This window comes from Mesocricetus auratus, unplaced genomic scaffold (genome assembly GCF_017639785.1).
Source record: "Mesocricetus auratus isolate SY011 unplaced genomic scaffold, BCM_Maur_2.0 Super-Scaffold_6731, whole genome shotgun sequence".
NCBI lineage: Eukaryota > Metazoa > Chordata > Mammalia > Rodentia > Cricetidae > Mesocricetus > Mesocricetus auratus.
The window spans coordinates 937,727-951,992 of NW_024429185.1; the positions used below are offsets into that span (position 1 = coordinate 937,727).

General features: G+C 45.4%; 1 protein-coding gene across 5 annotated transcripts; it reads right to left on the reverse strand.

The window, feature by feature from the left end:
* Positions 1-381: 381 nt before the first annotated feature.
* LOC121139108 (zinc finger protein 14-like) lies at positions 382-13,374 on the reverse strand. Of its 5 annotated transcripts, XM_040742024.1 has the most exons (6): positions 12,721-13,213; positions 5,708-5,813; positions 5,265-5,570; positions 3,612-3,738; positions 3,386-3,446; positions 382-2,471 (listed from the first exon to the last, which is right to left on the reverse strand). In XM_040742024.1, exons 3-6 carry the CDS (start codon positions 5,301-5,303, stop codon positions 1,100-1,102), a joined length of 1,599 nt encoding a protein of 532 aa, XP_040597958.1. In that variant the 5' UTR covers positions 5,304-5,570; positions 5,708-5,813; positions 12,721-13,213; the 3' UTR covers positions 382-1,099. The 5 variants fall into 5 exon arrangements, with proteins under 5 accessions (XP_040597958.1, XP_040597959.1, XP_040597955.1 ...); XM_040742025.1 differs by lacking the exons at positions 5,708-5,813; positions 12,721-13,213 and adding an exon at positions 13,229-13,374; XM_040742021.1 differs by lacking the exon at positions 5,708-5,813.
* Between the last annotated feature and the right edge of the window lie 892 nt (positions 13,375-14,266).

Consider the following 14,266-nt stretch of genomic DNA (forward strand, 5'->3'; position numbering starts at 1 on the left):
GAATGCCTGTACTCAGGCCCTTCTGTCCTTTGTATTCAGTCCATAAAACAGTGCCAACAGCATTCAGCACTCTTCCTACCTCAATTAACCCAAGGAAGGAAACCTCTCACCGCTGGGCCCAAAGCTAATGTAACCTAGATAATTCAGCACTGAGATCCTTTCCCAAGCGGTTCCAGATCATATCAAGTTGACAAATGAAACAAATTACGATCCCAACACAGAAACAGAATTTTAAGCCACAGCCTCCCTTCCTTCTCGATGTTTCACACTGATGCAAATACAGCCCAACTTGAAAAGTGTGAACTCTGAAGACATTATGAAGGTTCATTAGTCCCAGACAGGGTATCAAAGACAGGGACAAAGAATAATCCTACCCAAGTGTAGCTTGAGGAACCACCGAGTTTAATTGGGGGTATTTACAAGAATCCAGGCAAGTCACGGGCAGCCACTGTAATGGAAATGTCCATCTCCCGGCACCCACCAAGCTCCCACACTTCTTACACTGACAGAACTGCCCACCATCCATCACTGTAAGTTTCTGATAGAACTGTGACCTTGAAGGCCTCACAGCTTTTATTGTTACTTGGAAAACTACTTCCAGCATGAGTTCATTCATGGAATCTAAAGGAGCAATGATATCTAAAGGTTTTAATACACTTTACATTCACATTTTTCTCTCCATCATGAGATTTCATTCATGTTACTTGAAAGGACCTGTGACACCTGACGTCTTTTCCACATTGCTTATATTCATGTGGTTTTTCACCACTGAGTTCTTTCATGATTTTAAGGCAAAAAGGGATAAATGAAAGACTAACCATATCCTGTACATTCATAGGGCATTTGACCAGCATGAATTAACTTACTTCTCTGAAAAGAAGTATGACAAGTGACATTTACCACATTGGTAACAAATACAAACTTTGTCCAGCATGAATTCCTTCATGGATTTGAAGGACACCCTGACCCCTGAAAGGCTATGCCACAGCTTACATATAAAAGGCTCTTCCATCCCTGTTTTGAGTTCCCGACTGTGTCTTATGTGGATGGGGATATTTTGCAACATCATTTACATTCAAAGGGTTTGATATCTGTTCTTTCATTCATTTGAAGGAAATGGGGATAAAGGAATTAGATAATCTTGGCATTCATATGGGTTTTCCACTCCATGAACGGACTGATGTCTTTTAAAGGAACTATGCCGACTAAAGGATCTGCCACACTGAACACACTGATACGGTTTCTCTCCAGTGTGTCGTCTTTCATGTGATCGAAGGTAAGAGCGATGTGTGAAGGTTTTACCACATTCTTTACATTCATAGGGTTTCTCTCCAGTGTGGCTTCTTTCATGAAATCGAAGATAATTGTAACTTGAAAAGGCTTTGCCACAGTGTTTACATTCGTAGGGTTTCTCTCCGGTGTGCGTTCTCTCGTGCAATCGAAGCGAAGACTGACATCTGAAGGCTTTCCCACACAGCTTACACTCATAGGGCTTTTCTCCTGTGTGTGTTCTCTCGTGCACTTGAAGTAGGGAGGGGTAAATGAAGGACTTCCCACACTGCTTACACTCATACAACGTCTCTCCACCATGAGTGATTTTATGTCTATGATAGGAAGCCTGACACCTGAAGGCTTTCCCACACTCTTGGCATTCATAGGGTTTTTCTCCTGTATGAATTTTTTCATGTAACTTCAGAGAAGTAAGCCACCTAAAGGCTTTCCCACATTCTTTACACTCATAGGGCTTTTCTCCAGTATGAATTCTTTTATGTAACTTAAGGGTCCTGTGACTTCTAAAGAATTTCCCACATTGTTTGCATTCATAGGGCTTTTCTCCAGTGTGAATCCTTTCATGTAACTTGAGGGCCCTGCTATATCTGAAGGTTTTCCCACACTGTTTACACTCACAGGGTCTTTCCTCGGTGTGAATTCTTTCGTGTAACTGGAGGGCACTGAGATACGTGAAGGCTCTGCCACACTGCTTACACTCGTAGGGCTTCTCTCCAGTGTGAATCCTCTCGTGCAAATGGAGGGCGCTGAGGCCTCTGAAGGCTTTCCCACAGTCTTTACACTCATAGGGTTTCTCTCCAGTGTGAATTCTTTCATGCAATTGGAGGGCACTGGGATACCTAAAGGCCTTACCACACTCTTGACACACATAGAGTTTTTTCCCAGTATGATTTTTCTCTTGTTTTTGAAGGGAACTGGAAGTTTTATCACACTGATTACCATCATCATCATTTTCATCAGTCTGGCTTCCTCCAACTTCCTTGTAGTCATAGCTGTGATGTCCATTGTAAGTCAGGTGATACAGTCCAAAGGTCTTTAGACACACCTCACACACAGAAGGCCCACTCGAAGTCGGAGTCTCCGTGTGTCCTTCAACCCTCGTAAGAAAATCAGAGTCCTGTGGCTTCTGTTCATACTCCTCATTTTCATACTGTGTGCATTCAGAGTGAGAGACGATGTGCCTATTAAAAATGAACGACACGTGAAAATTCCTCCACCCACACTGCTGCTCATGCTGAGACTGGTATTTGGATAAGGTTGCCCCACCCTGAGCACCTTCATTACCAGAGACCTTTAAATGTAACTACTGTGAGAGATGACAAGCACATTAGTGACAGCTGTTTTACTACTGTTTGCTTATTCGACCATCTTTCTTGGACAGTCTGCTACCCAAAACAGCATGATGTGTGCCTTCATATGAAAAATCTGGAAATAAGTGGACTGACGGCTCTACAGTATGCTTCCCACAGGCCTAGGGTCAAAATAGGAGCATTCGTCAGTGCAGGGTCCCAGAACTGGTTCTAGGTGAAAGACTAAAATAATATATAGGGTGAAAATTTCCTATTGACAAACGAATTTAAAGTTGGGCTTGTTTTCTTGTTAAATTTTCATGGCACAGCAGCTGAAGAAAAGGCTCAGTGGTTACGAGAACAGGCTGTTCTTCCAGAGAACCCTGATTCAATTCCCAGCACCAACATGGTGGGTTAACAAGCTGTAAATCCAATTCCAAAGGATCTGATGCCCTCTTTTGGCTTCCAAGGGCACAGCATGCATGTAGTACATAGACATACACACAAGCAAAACACCCATATACAGAAAAATAAATAAATCTTGCCAAGCAGTGGTGGTGCATGCCTTTAATCCCAACACTAAGGAGATAAAGGCAGATAGATTTCTGTGAGGTCAAGGCCAGCATGGACTAAAACGTGAATTTCAGAACAGCCAGGGCACCACAGAAAACCCGTATAAAAAAAAAAAAGAAGAAGAAGAAAAACCAAAAAATAAATATAAAAAATTAAATCTTAAAAGCAAAATTTTCACGGCACATTAAGTCTTCTTTGAGGGACATTTACTCCCACTTGTGCATGCAGATTACCTTAGATTTATTTCAGGTTCTTCATAATGTTCTCCAACTGCCTGGTCGTCCCATTCATATCCTGAAAGTCACAGAAAACGTGAAGAATTATCACAATGCGCAATTACAACTGTGCCTAATTTCTTCCCCGCATTCTTTCCTTTCCGCATCCACACTGCAGCGGCCATCAGTAACCAGGAACATTTGTTCTCTGGCTTACGGAACGACGCTAAGATGATGTCCTCACCTATGGCAGTGAGGTTCCGGCAGGTCTCCAGCATCACATCTCCATAGAGACTCCTCTGAGAAGAATCCAGCAGATCCCACTCTTCCTGGGTGAAGTTCACAGCCAGATCCTCAAAGCTCACCAGATCCTGAAACATCCCATATTTGTATATGGAAGAGGGTGTGGGAACAACACACCTGTGCAGTCTGACAGTGTGACAGCAGAACTGTATGGTTTCCAGCAGTTCTAGCGGAAGCACAGAGACGGCAGAGGGACCACTCTCCTCGTTCGTTACAGCACTGGGAGGAGGTGCGCCCCTTCCCCACCCCAGTCCCTTTCTCCAGCCATCCCCACTTCTTGTCCCAGGCACACCCTGTCATCTGATTAGCATCAGGACTCAGGAGGCTGGCTGTCCTGGAAATTCATATTCAGGGTTTCGCCTTGCTGGCCTGAAGACCACCATCCTAAGAGACTGCACATGAACACGAATGATAAGGGTAAATGACTCAGCATGGCAGCTGTGAACACTCCTGCTTCCCTACTGACAGTCTGTTCATCGCTTCCAAACTCAGACGCATCTCGAGGGTAAGACACAGCCTCCCAAAGGTGACTTCTCCGATGTATAAGGGCGATACCTGCCCCTGGCAGGGGATGTACTCTATCCTCTCCTTGAGCTAATCCAACCACACTGTTACTTGTCTCCACGCAGTCTTATTCCTGCCTCATTTCTTCTTTCAAAGTTCCAGAGAGGACTTCCTCTCCTCAATGAACCCAGCTGTCATACAAATGTACCCATTAAGGGGCTGTGGAGATGGCTCAGCGGTTAAGAGCACTGACTGTTCTTTCAAAGGTCCTGAGTTCAATTCCCAGCAACCTCATGTTGGCTCCCAACCACCTTGAATGAGCTCTGATGCCCTCTGCTGGCATGCAGGCAAAAGATTGTATACATAATAAATAAATAAAATAAAATAAATGTACCCATTAATGCAGATTGGAGGTATCCTAGACAGGCCCAAGGAGGGGTACACCAACTGTTACACTGAACCTCATTTTAGACAACCTCAAAGAAGCCAGATAAACTGTTGTTCCAAATCCTCTTCAGAAGAGGAAGGAGGGGAACAGGAGACAAAGAAATGGTCTAGGCAGTTTACACGGGCAGGCAGCATGTCAGGACGGATGCTTGCCCCCACTGGACAGAGGCAGGAAGTGCATAGCCTTGTGGGTTTTGCCTTTATAACATGTGGGAATCCTGGGTGTGGATACGGCTAGTGTCCATCATCCTGGCCAGTATTTAATAAAGCCTGCTTCAAGTTTAGCTAAAAAAAAATTTGGTAATGGCCTTATTCTCTCTGAGTGAGGATCAACACCCCAAGAAAAGACCCCGATTTTTCTGGTAACATCTAGCGACTGAGGCATTACTTGGTGCTAAACATGCTGTTCTAGTCATTATTTTAGACCTTTGATTGGTAAAGAAAATGGAAAAGGTATCTTATTCTTAAAAGGCTTACATGTGCAAACTATAAAATAGAAAATGGCTATGTAGAAGTAGTATTTCAGGTGCACTCATAAGCAAAGGAGGACAGAGGTGGCCATGGAACAAATCAGGATTCTCCAGCGGAGTAAGACTGCAAGAATTAACAGATACCACAACGAATATATATTAGACTGGCTTACCTGATCCGGCCTGGACAGTCCAACAATGGCCGTCTCCATGATGCAGAGGCTCCAACCTGGTGCCAAAGGCCTGGGGCACACCTGGACAACTTCTGGTCTCCAGTCCTCAGTGGAGGGTGGCTGTGGCGGTGATGGCTGTGGCGGCGGCGGCAGGACAGTCGCACTCACCACAAGAAGTGAAGGCGGGCAGGAACGCAGCACTGCTTCTTCTGTGGACTCCTCAGTGCCAAGGCTACTTTCAAAGAGCCACCCGCTATACAGCAGGCTCTTCTCGCCTGTCAACCTGCCTGAGCTTCCCAGGCAGACCTGCACAGAGACAGACGGGCCTCTTAGCTGATTCCAGATGGTAAAAGTTCCATCTAAGGTTCTGAAGTGGTTAGCTCTGTTTTTACTGTTCGCAGCTTCCTAGCAATACTTTATTACAGGGTCATCGGGAACGTCACCTTTTTAGGAGTCCTCTGAAGGTCAGAGACTGTGCTCCACCTTTATCTTTATCTTGTCGATGTTTTCAAGTCTTGACTTAATACCCAGAACTCCACAAGAAAAACTCTGAAATCATCCAATGTAACAAATCAACAGGCTAGATCTGAAAAAGTCATATACCAATAACTAAGAGCAGGGACATGGCAATATAAGGGGAAATAAATACAGAGACGTCGAGATCAAGAAGAGAAAAACTGCTATACAGAAAATCCACAAAAACCTGAGGAACTACTCAAGGAGTACTGAAAACTTGAGACATCAATATACAAACAAAAGACCAACATTCTCCAGTGACAGCAGTGAACAACTGATGTACAAATACCAATTCTACATCATGTGTACAGCACCTCACATTAGAAAAAGGGTAGGTGGGCTGGAGAGATGGCTCAGAGGTTGAGAGCACTGGCTGCTCTTCCAGAGGTCCTGAGTTCAATTCCCAGCAACCACATGGTAGCTCACAACCATCCATAATGAGATCTGGTGCCCTCTTCTGGCCTGCAGGCAGACATGGAGGCAGAGTGCTGTATACATAATAAATAAATAAAAATCAGAAGGAGGAGGAGGAGGAGGAGGAGGAGGAGGAGGAGGAGGAAGAAGAAGAAGAAGAAGAAGAAGAAGAAGAAGAAGAAGAAGAAGAAGAAGAAGAAGAAGAAGAAGAAGAAGAAGAAGAGAGGTAGGTAAGAGAAAAGCCTTTGGACAAGAATCAAACATTTCTAATGAGGGAAAACCAAACATCATCATCACAGAGGACAGGAAGCCTCAGCATTGTAAGACATTATGTTTATTCACTATAAACACTCTCCTCATAGCCTTCATGTTATAACCAGAACCGATTTTAAGGGTTACATAGAAAGGGCGAGGAGAAAAAAAGAATGTTCAACACAACTCTGAAGAAAGAATACACACATTAACTCTACCTGACTTAAGACATCCTATAAAACTACCACAATCATTTGGTAAGCAATGAACAGATAACTGAAGCAGAAACCCTAGAAACAAACCCACAAAAATAGACCCAATTTTAGACAAAAGAGCGAAAGAGCCTCATGAAAGAGCTGTGCTGTTCACAAAACAAAATCAATGCGCTTAGCTATTAGGGAAATGGTATAACTACTTTGAAACTCTATGTCACATCAGCCAGAAACAAGGAAACAAATAACAAACGCTGGTGAGGATGTAGGCAAAGGGGCCTCATTCAATGCTGCAACCCGTACAGAGTAAGTGGGATGTTTCTCAACATTAAAAACAGAGCAGTCATATATCTGAGTAGAAGCTGACTATACTACTAGGTCTATATACCCAACTCTTTTAAAAGTGTAATGGTTAGTTTTTGTCCACTTGACACAATCCTGAGTCACCTGGGAAGGAGTAACCTCAACTGAGAGCTGCCATAGGACAGTGATTGATGGCGAGTTTCCAACCTGCTGTGGCCCCTGGGCAGCTGAGCAAGTCAGGAAAGAATGCAGTATGGGGCAGTCCTCCTGGGCTGTTTCACGCCCCGATCCTGGGTCCTGCCTTACTTCCCTCGATGAGTATGCTGAGTTAGATCCTTTCTTCTCCTGGCTGGTTTTGGTCAATGTTTTGTCACAGTCAACAGAAAAACACACTGGGACAGTCATTGTTAACACATTGCTTCAACAAGCTTTGACCACACTGTTGGGGGAACATAGTAAATGGATTTTAAAGTTTGGAGCTAGAAAAGCTCATTTAGTGCTCAGAGCTAAAATGGCAGTTTGATCCAGGCGGTGATGGCACAAACCTTTAGTTCCAGCAGGTGGATCTCTGAGTTCAAGGCCTCTACAGAGTGAATTCCAAGCCAACAAGGGCTACATTGTGACACCCAATCTATGTTTAACAAATCTATAAAAACAAACCAAAACAGCTGGGAAAAAAAAACATAAAAATAGCAGGAATCCTGAGACCTTTACCAATTCTTATCAAAACATCTGGGGCTGGAGAGATGGCAGAGAAATTAAGAGCACTTGCTCTGGCAGAGGGATCAGGCTCAGCCCCAGCACCCACATAATGGCTGACAACTATCTGGAACTCCGGTCCAACGGGATCTGACACCCTCTCCTGACTTCCATGAGCATCAGACACCCAGGGCACAGACAGACATACATGCAACAAAACACTCCTACATCTAAATGCAAACTTTTCAAAAATTATAAAAAACATGAATAACACCACAGAGAGCTTTTGAGGTAGAAAGTGTAACCCTGAAGACACGGTGGCACATGCCTGTAATTCCAGCTATTAGGAAGCAGACACAGGAGGACTGTTGCAACTTCAAGGCCAGCAATGCAACCTATAAGTTCAAGGTCAGCCTGGGCTACAGAGTAAGACCAAGAAAACAAAAAACAAATAAATAGATGAAAATGAAATTGGAAACATCACCAGTATTGAGAATCAGAATGTTCTATTATCTTCATAGTAAAAAAACCTTATGAAATAATTTCACCTTGCTAACATAGAAGGTGCCCATGCACCCCTAGTTTCATGAACTCACCTGTCCCCTGCACAACTCTCACAGCCCAACCCCACCCCTATGCTTGAGCTCCTCACCCCCAATTCTTCCTGTTTTGTTACCAATGTGCTACAATTTTCCCTCAAGTGATGACACACCAACCTAAGGAGAAAAAAAATGCAGTTTTCATCCTCCCAGCACAGGTTTATCAGCTCACTGCATATTTTTAATCCAGGTTCATCCACTAACCCGCAAACTTCAGAATTTCTTCTTCACAGAAGCCCATTATGTACGCACATTTTTACTATCCACTCACCAGCTGGTGGATGTGTAGGCTGTTCCCATTTCCCAGTTATTACTGATAATGAACATGGCTGTGCACGTATCTCCTGTAGTAAGATAAGGAGTCCTTTGATCATTTGTCCCGGAGTGCTTACAGCTAGGTCATGTGTAAGTTACAAGGGAGAGACCCTACATAAATGATGCTTCTAAAAGCCAATGGCTACTAAGCCGTAACTCCAGTACAGGAGTGAGTTACTGCCATGTTTTATTAGCTATTAGTCAGGTAGGCCCCAGAAGTCTCCTAAATAACACACCCTCTTGGCTGCCCACCACAGTGGTTGTTATTGCTGAAGACGCCATACACACTGCTACAATACAGCAAGATACCAAACTGGAGCTGAGCTAAGAGGTTCCTCCTGTTGGCTGACTTTCACAGTACCCAGCTGTGACCTCTACAACATACAGTAGCAAGCTCCCAAGCAAGGCGTGCCCCCAAGCAGTAGTGGCATAACCACTCCAAGGATAGCCAGACTGCTCCCTCACGGGATCTGAGGCTCACTCCATAAGAGAAGCCACGCAGGCAGTTAAGGCAGCCAAAACCCCACGTCTGAGACAGGACGGATGAACTTAGCACTACTGTTTAGCTAAATTGTCCCAGCACCCAGTTACCATCTAAACACAATTTAGACCCACAGAAATCAGAGCAGTCTCTCTCTGCAGAGATGCACAGCCACTCAAGGTGCTGAGAGTCGACACCAGAGTGCTCAGTCACAAACAGGAAATTATACCACCACTTCTAAGGCTCAGAGGTCACTGTAGAAGGGGCACAGAAAACGAAAGGGGGCGGGGGGGGGGGGGGTGGCACACATCTTTAGTCCCAGCACTGAGGAGGCAGGGGCAGGGGGATCTCAGTGAGTGCGAGGCCAGCCTGGACTACGCCTGTCTCAAAAAGACAAACAAAAAGGCCCAGAAGATAGAAAGATGGGATGTAAAATGCTGATTTCTGGGCATGGCAGAGCTAAAGCCGTTCCTTACTGAGGAACTCTGGAGGAGCAAGTCACCGTCTACAATCGTGTGCCCACTGAGCTGCCCAGCAAGCTCCAATGGACAGGCTCACCCATGGTCACACAGACGATCCTGGTTAAAACCTCAAAACCAAAGGGGGGTGGGACATGGGTATTTCAAAGGGGACTGTAAGCAGGGGTTGACTAAAGAGGGTAAAGGGAAACTAGGGAGTGGGGCATGACAATAGTCAGAACATCCTTTATATACATATGAAATTATTAAACTGTGTCCTGGTGCGTGCCTGTTATTCATTATCCACGGAAAATCCCAAGAACAAAAACTCAAGGAATTAATCAGATACTATAGCAAACTTGTAGGAAACAGGATTAGTATACAAAATTCCATTTTCCTGTATGTAAGCAATAAACAATAGGTTGTGAAAATAAAAAACATTACACTGCTTATATAACACCAAGGAGAAAGACACAAAAATAATATAAGTACGTATGGAAATAGAGGCAGGAGAATCAGGAGTTCAGGTCATTCTTGCCTTCAAGAGCCTATTTCAAAAAATACACGCTAATTAATTAAAAGAAAAGACTGAAGAGGTGGCTCAGTGGTTTAGAATACAGCTGTTCTTTCAGAGGACCTGGGTTCAACTCCCAGCACACAGGACAGTTCACAACCATCTGCAACTACAGTTTTCAGGAGATCTGATGACCTCTGCTAGCATCTGCAGGTACTAGGCATACAAGCAGTGTACAGACATACATGCAAGCAAAACATTCATACATGTAAAAGTTGCTGGACAGTGGTCCTGCAAGCCTTTAATCTGAGTTGAGGCCATTCTGGTCCAAGAGGAGTTTCCAACAGTCACTGTTACACAGTGAAACCCTGTCTTTAAAAAAAAAAAATGTAGCTAATGTCTATAGTTTTTTGTTATATTTATTTGCATGCATTTCTGTCTTTCTCCTTGGTGGCATATAAGTAGTATAATAAGCAACCTGTTGCTTATTGTTGACATACACAAAAATGGAATTTTGTATACTAATCCTATATCCTTTAGATACTGATTAATCCCCCGAATATCTGTTAGTTCTTCTGAATCTCAATAGCTTTCTGACCTTTTCTTGATTTATGGCACACTTTTGTTGATCCTCCTCCCCCAAAGTGTTGGCATGATCATACAATTTTTCTTAATTGTGGATATAGTGGATTACATTGGCTGTTAATTTTTCCTTTTTGAATGTGGGAATTAGCTTTACCAGTGGGATACATGAATAGTCTCAGTCTTGAGGTTTCTGTTGGTCCTACACACATGCCTTAACTTCCACTTGACCATGACACAATAGTTTTGGGTTTGTTTTTATTTATGAATTTATTTTTGACAATTTTAACTTTTTACTGTATTTGTAGGAGTGTTTTTCCTGCCAGTGTGTCTGCACACCATCTGTAAGCCAGGTGTTCAAGGAGAACAGAACAGGGTGTTGCACGGAGCTATATGGCTGTGATCCACTGAATGGATACTGGAGTTGAACTTGTGTCCTTTAAGAGCAGACAGCACTCTGAACTGAGCCAGCTCTCCAGCCCCAATTTTTACAATTAAAAAAAAATCTAAATTAATTTTTAACCTTATTTTATTTCTGTCTTTGAGAAACAGGGTTTCTCTGTGCAGCCCTGGCTGTCCTGAAACTCACTCTATAGCCCTAGCTGCCTTGAACTCAGAGATCCGCCTGCCTCTGCTTCCATTAAAGGCATGTGCCACCACCGCCCAGCTAACTGCAAATGTCTAATAAAAATACTCAACTTACACACAGGAGAACTACTGCCGAATAGCAGACAGACAGTTGATCTCAGGCTGTGCTTTGCTCTATGTCACTCCACACTGAAGTCAGGCTCTTGCCCTGAGAGAGAGAGCAGTTTCTGACTCCACTTTGAGAGAAGACAAATGATTATAGCCCCTGGGTAGATCTAAAAACTCCGACATCTGATTACCCATGCAGCACAAACTAGGAAACAACTTATTCCTGGAAGTAGAAAAGTAGAAAATGATCAGGGTGAGCTGAGACTACGGGAAAGGTGGGCATATTAAAATCCTATCATTCCTTTGATCCCAGTACTTGGGAGGCAGAGGCAGAGGCAGGTGGATTTCTGTAAACTCAAGGTCAGCACACTGAAAGTTCCAAGGCAGCTGGAACCACAGTGAGACACTATCTCAAAATAAAAAATCCTTAGGCATGATGGCACATCCCTTTTATCCCAGCACTTGACAGAGGCAGGTGAATTTCTCAGTCAAGGCCAGCCTGGTTTACATAGTATGTAAACCTGGTTCCAGGTCAGCCATTGCTGTGTAGTGAGACCCTGTCAAAATATGTATGTTGTGTGTATGTACAAATGTACAATTTAAGTGTGTGTGTGTGTATGTGTATGTATGTGTGTGTATATCTGTGTATGTATGTGTGTGTGTTTAAAATGCTTTAGAGGAGGATGCAACTCCCTTGCTTAGCCTCAGGAAGTGATGGACACCTCGCCTGGGTCCCTATCTGTCCACTGAGAACAGCTCACCTCAGCCCCCACCTGCCGTTCATCTTACGGCTGGAACACCAGAACTACACTCTCAAACCTGAGTCTTCTCCAGACATCACTCAAAGTTCCCTCCTGGGGCTCACTGGTCATGAGCTCTAATTTATCTCGTCAACTGAAACACTATTTACATTTCTCTCAGCCAACTTCTTGGACCCTTTGAACCCTGATGCTTTTCGAACAGCATGTGTGCATATACATATATATTTACTGTGTGTTATGAAGTTAATATTAGTAATTACAATTTGCAAAAAAAGAACCCGCCTTAACCTCAACCACATTATCACTGGAAGCATGACACCTTTTAAATTCCTATTCAACAAATCCAGACACTGTGGAAAGATGCAAACGTATTTGTCTGTGTTTTTGGCACATGACAGCCACAAGCCTAAAATGTCAGTTCCCAGTGTCAATTACAGACTTAAACAATTCCCATGAAAATGTTTAAAACTCCTGACAAGTAAAAGAAAACGATTACTAGATTATATACAAATATTTTTTAAAAAAATAAGAGCGGTTGGCACAATGCAGATGAACCCACAGCACACACGTAACATTCCCAATCAAATACACAAGACAGCGCACTAAGAACAAAAAGACCCACAAACCAACTGAAAAATAAGGAAACAAACTGACCTCTGATAAAAGCAGCAAAGGAAATCCACTGAGCAGTCTTTTCTAGAACTGTTTCTGGGACACCATTCTTAAGAAATACTTTGGACAAAGACTGAGAAAATTTCACAAAATTAACTCAGAGTTACTCCTGGACCTAAATGTGACTCGCCAAGTCCAGAACGCCCAGACCCCAGAGGAGAGCGCGCAGCAGTAAGTGCGACACCAAAAGCACGGGCAGGGCGCCAGCGCCGGCCGGTGACGTCACCGACCCGGAAGCCACCCGCCAAGGGCGGAGCCTTCCGCTCCCCGCGCTCTGAGCAGACATGGCCGGAAAGGCGGAAGTGGCCGGAATCCTCCGAGGCAGGGCCTGGCCCGGGACGGGGCTACGGTGGCCGCATGAACCTCAACAGGGTGCCCGGTGCGCCGGCCGCTCCCACGCCTCCCCCGGCCCGGGGAGGGCCCGGTGCAGCGGCGCCCGCGGCTCAGCCGGCTGCTCCTCCCCGTGAGGGGACAGCGGCCCCGCGCTCACCCCGGCGCGGCTGCCGAGCTCGTCCGCGCTCGCCTCACAGCTTCCCGCAGAGGCGCTCACGGCGCAGCGCACGGGCCCTCGCGACGCCTGCTTGGGACGCGGAGCGGGACTCGCAGCATGGCGGCGGCTGAGAGCCCGCCTCCCGCCCGCGGCCGGCGCTCTTGATTGGACGCCCTGCTCCGAGCCCTGATTGGCGAGAGCTGGCGCTTGATGGACAGGAGTGCCCCGGACACCGCCGCGTGGAGCCGCCGTCTCTCGGCCTAACTGGCCAGTGCGGCCTGCATGACGGAGCAGTTCTTCAGGCTCCTGAGCGAGCGGCCAGGCCCGAGGGCGATTGGCTCACACCACCCACGAGGCCTGAGCACTTGTGAATGAGCGGCCTGCCCCAGGGCCTGATTGGCCGCTGAGACCCGCTCAGGTGAGCGGAAACCTAGAGACAGGGACCGCAGATCTGCTTCGGGGAGATCAGCATTGAAGCAGAACTTGTTCTTGCCTCCCAGAATTGTCACTGCTGTCTTCTCGCACTCAGTGGGTCCTTACCGGTCTTCCTCTTGGACAGAGGCTTGCTTGTGTGAACAGCCGGTCCGCACAGTGCCCAAGGCAGCGGTCCCTTTGCCTCACAGCTAGACTAGCGCCCGACTCTCCCAGGGCAAACCATAACATGACTTGACGTCCCCCGGGGATCCGGAATTTCAGCAGGGCACGCCAAAGATTGCTCGAACTTTAACAAGCTGCACATTCTCTTTTTAACCAGAAAACACACACACACACACACACTCCAAGCCCGATGTAGTGTTGCTTTTCCTGCAATCCCAACACCAGGGAATGGAAGCAAAGGGAGCAGGAATTACGCATATACTTGATGAGTAAAAGGGAAAAACTTCTCATAACAAACACAAACTGAATGAATTCCAGACCACTTTGCCAGAACAACAGAAGGTGTTTGAGGGAGCCTTACACACTGAAGACGCACGCATCCATGGGGCCGCCGGAATGTCTAAACCACAATAGAATAGTGAGGAAGACGGGAGATCGTAG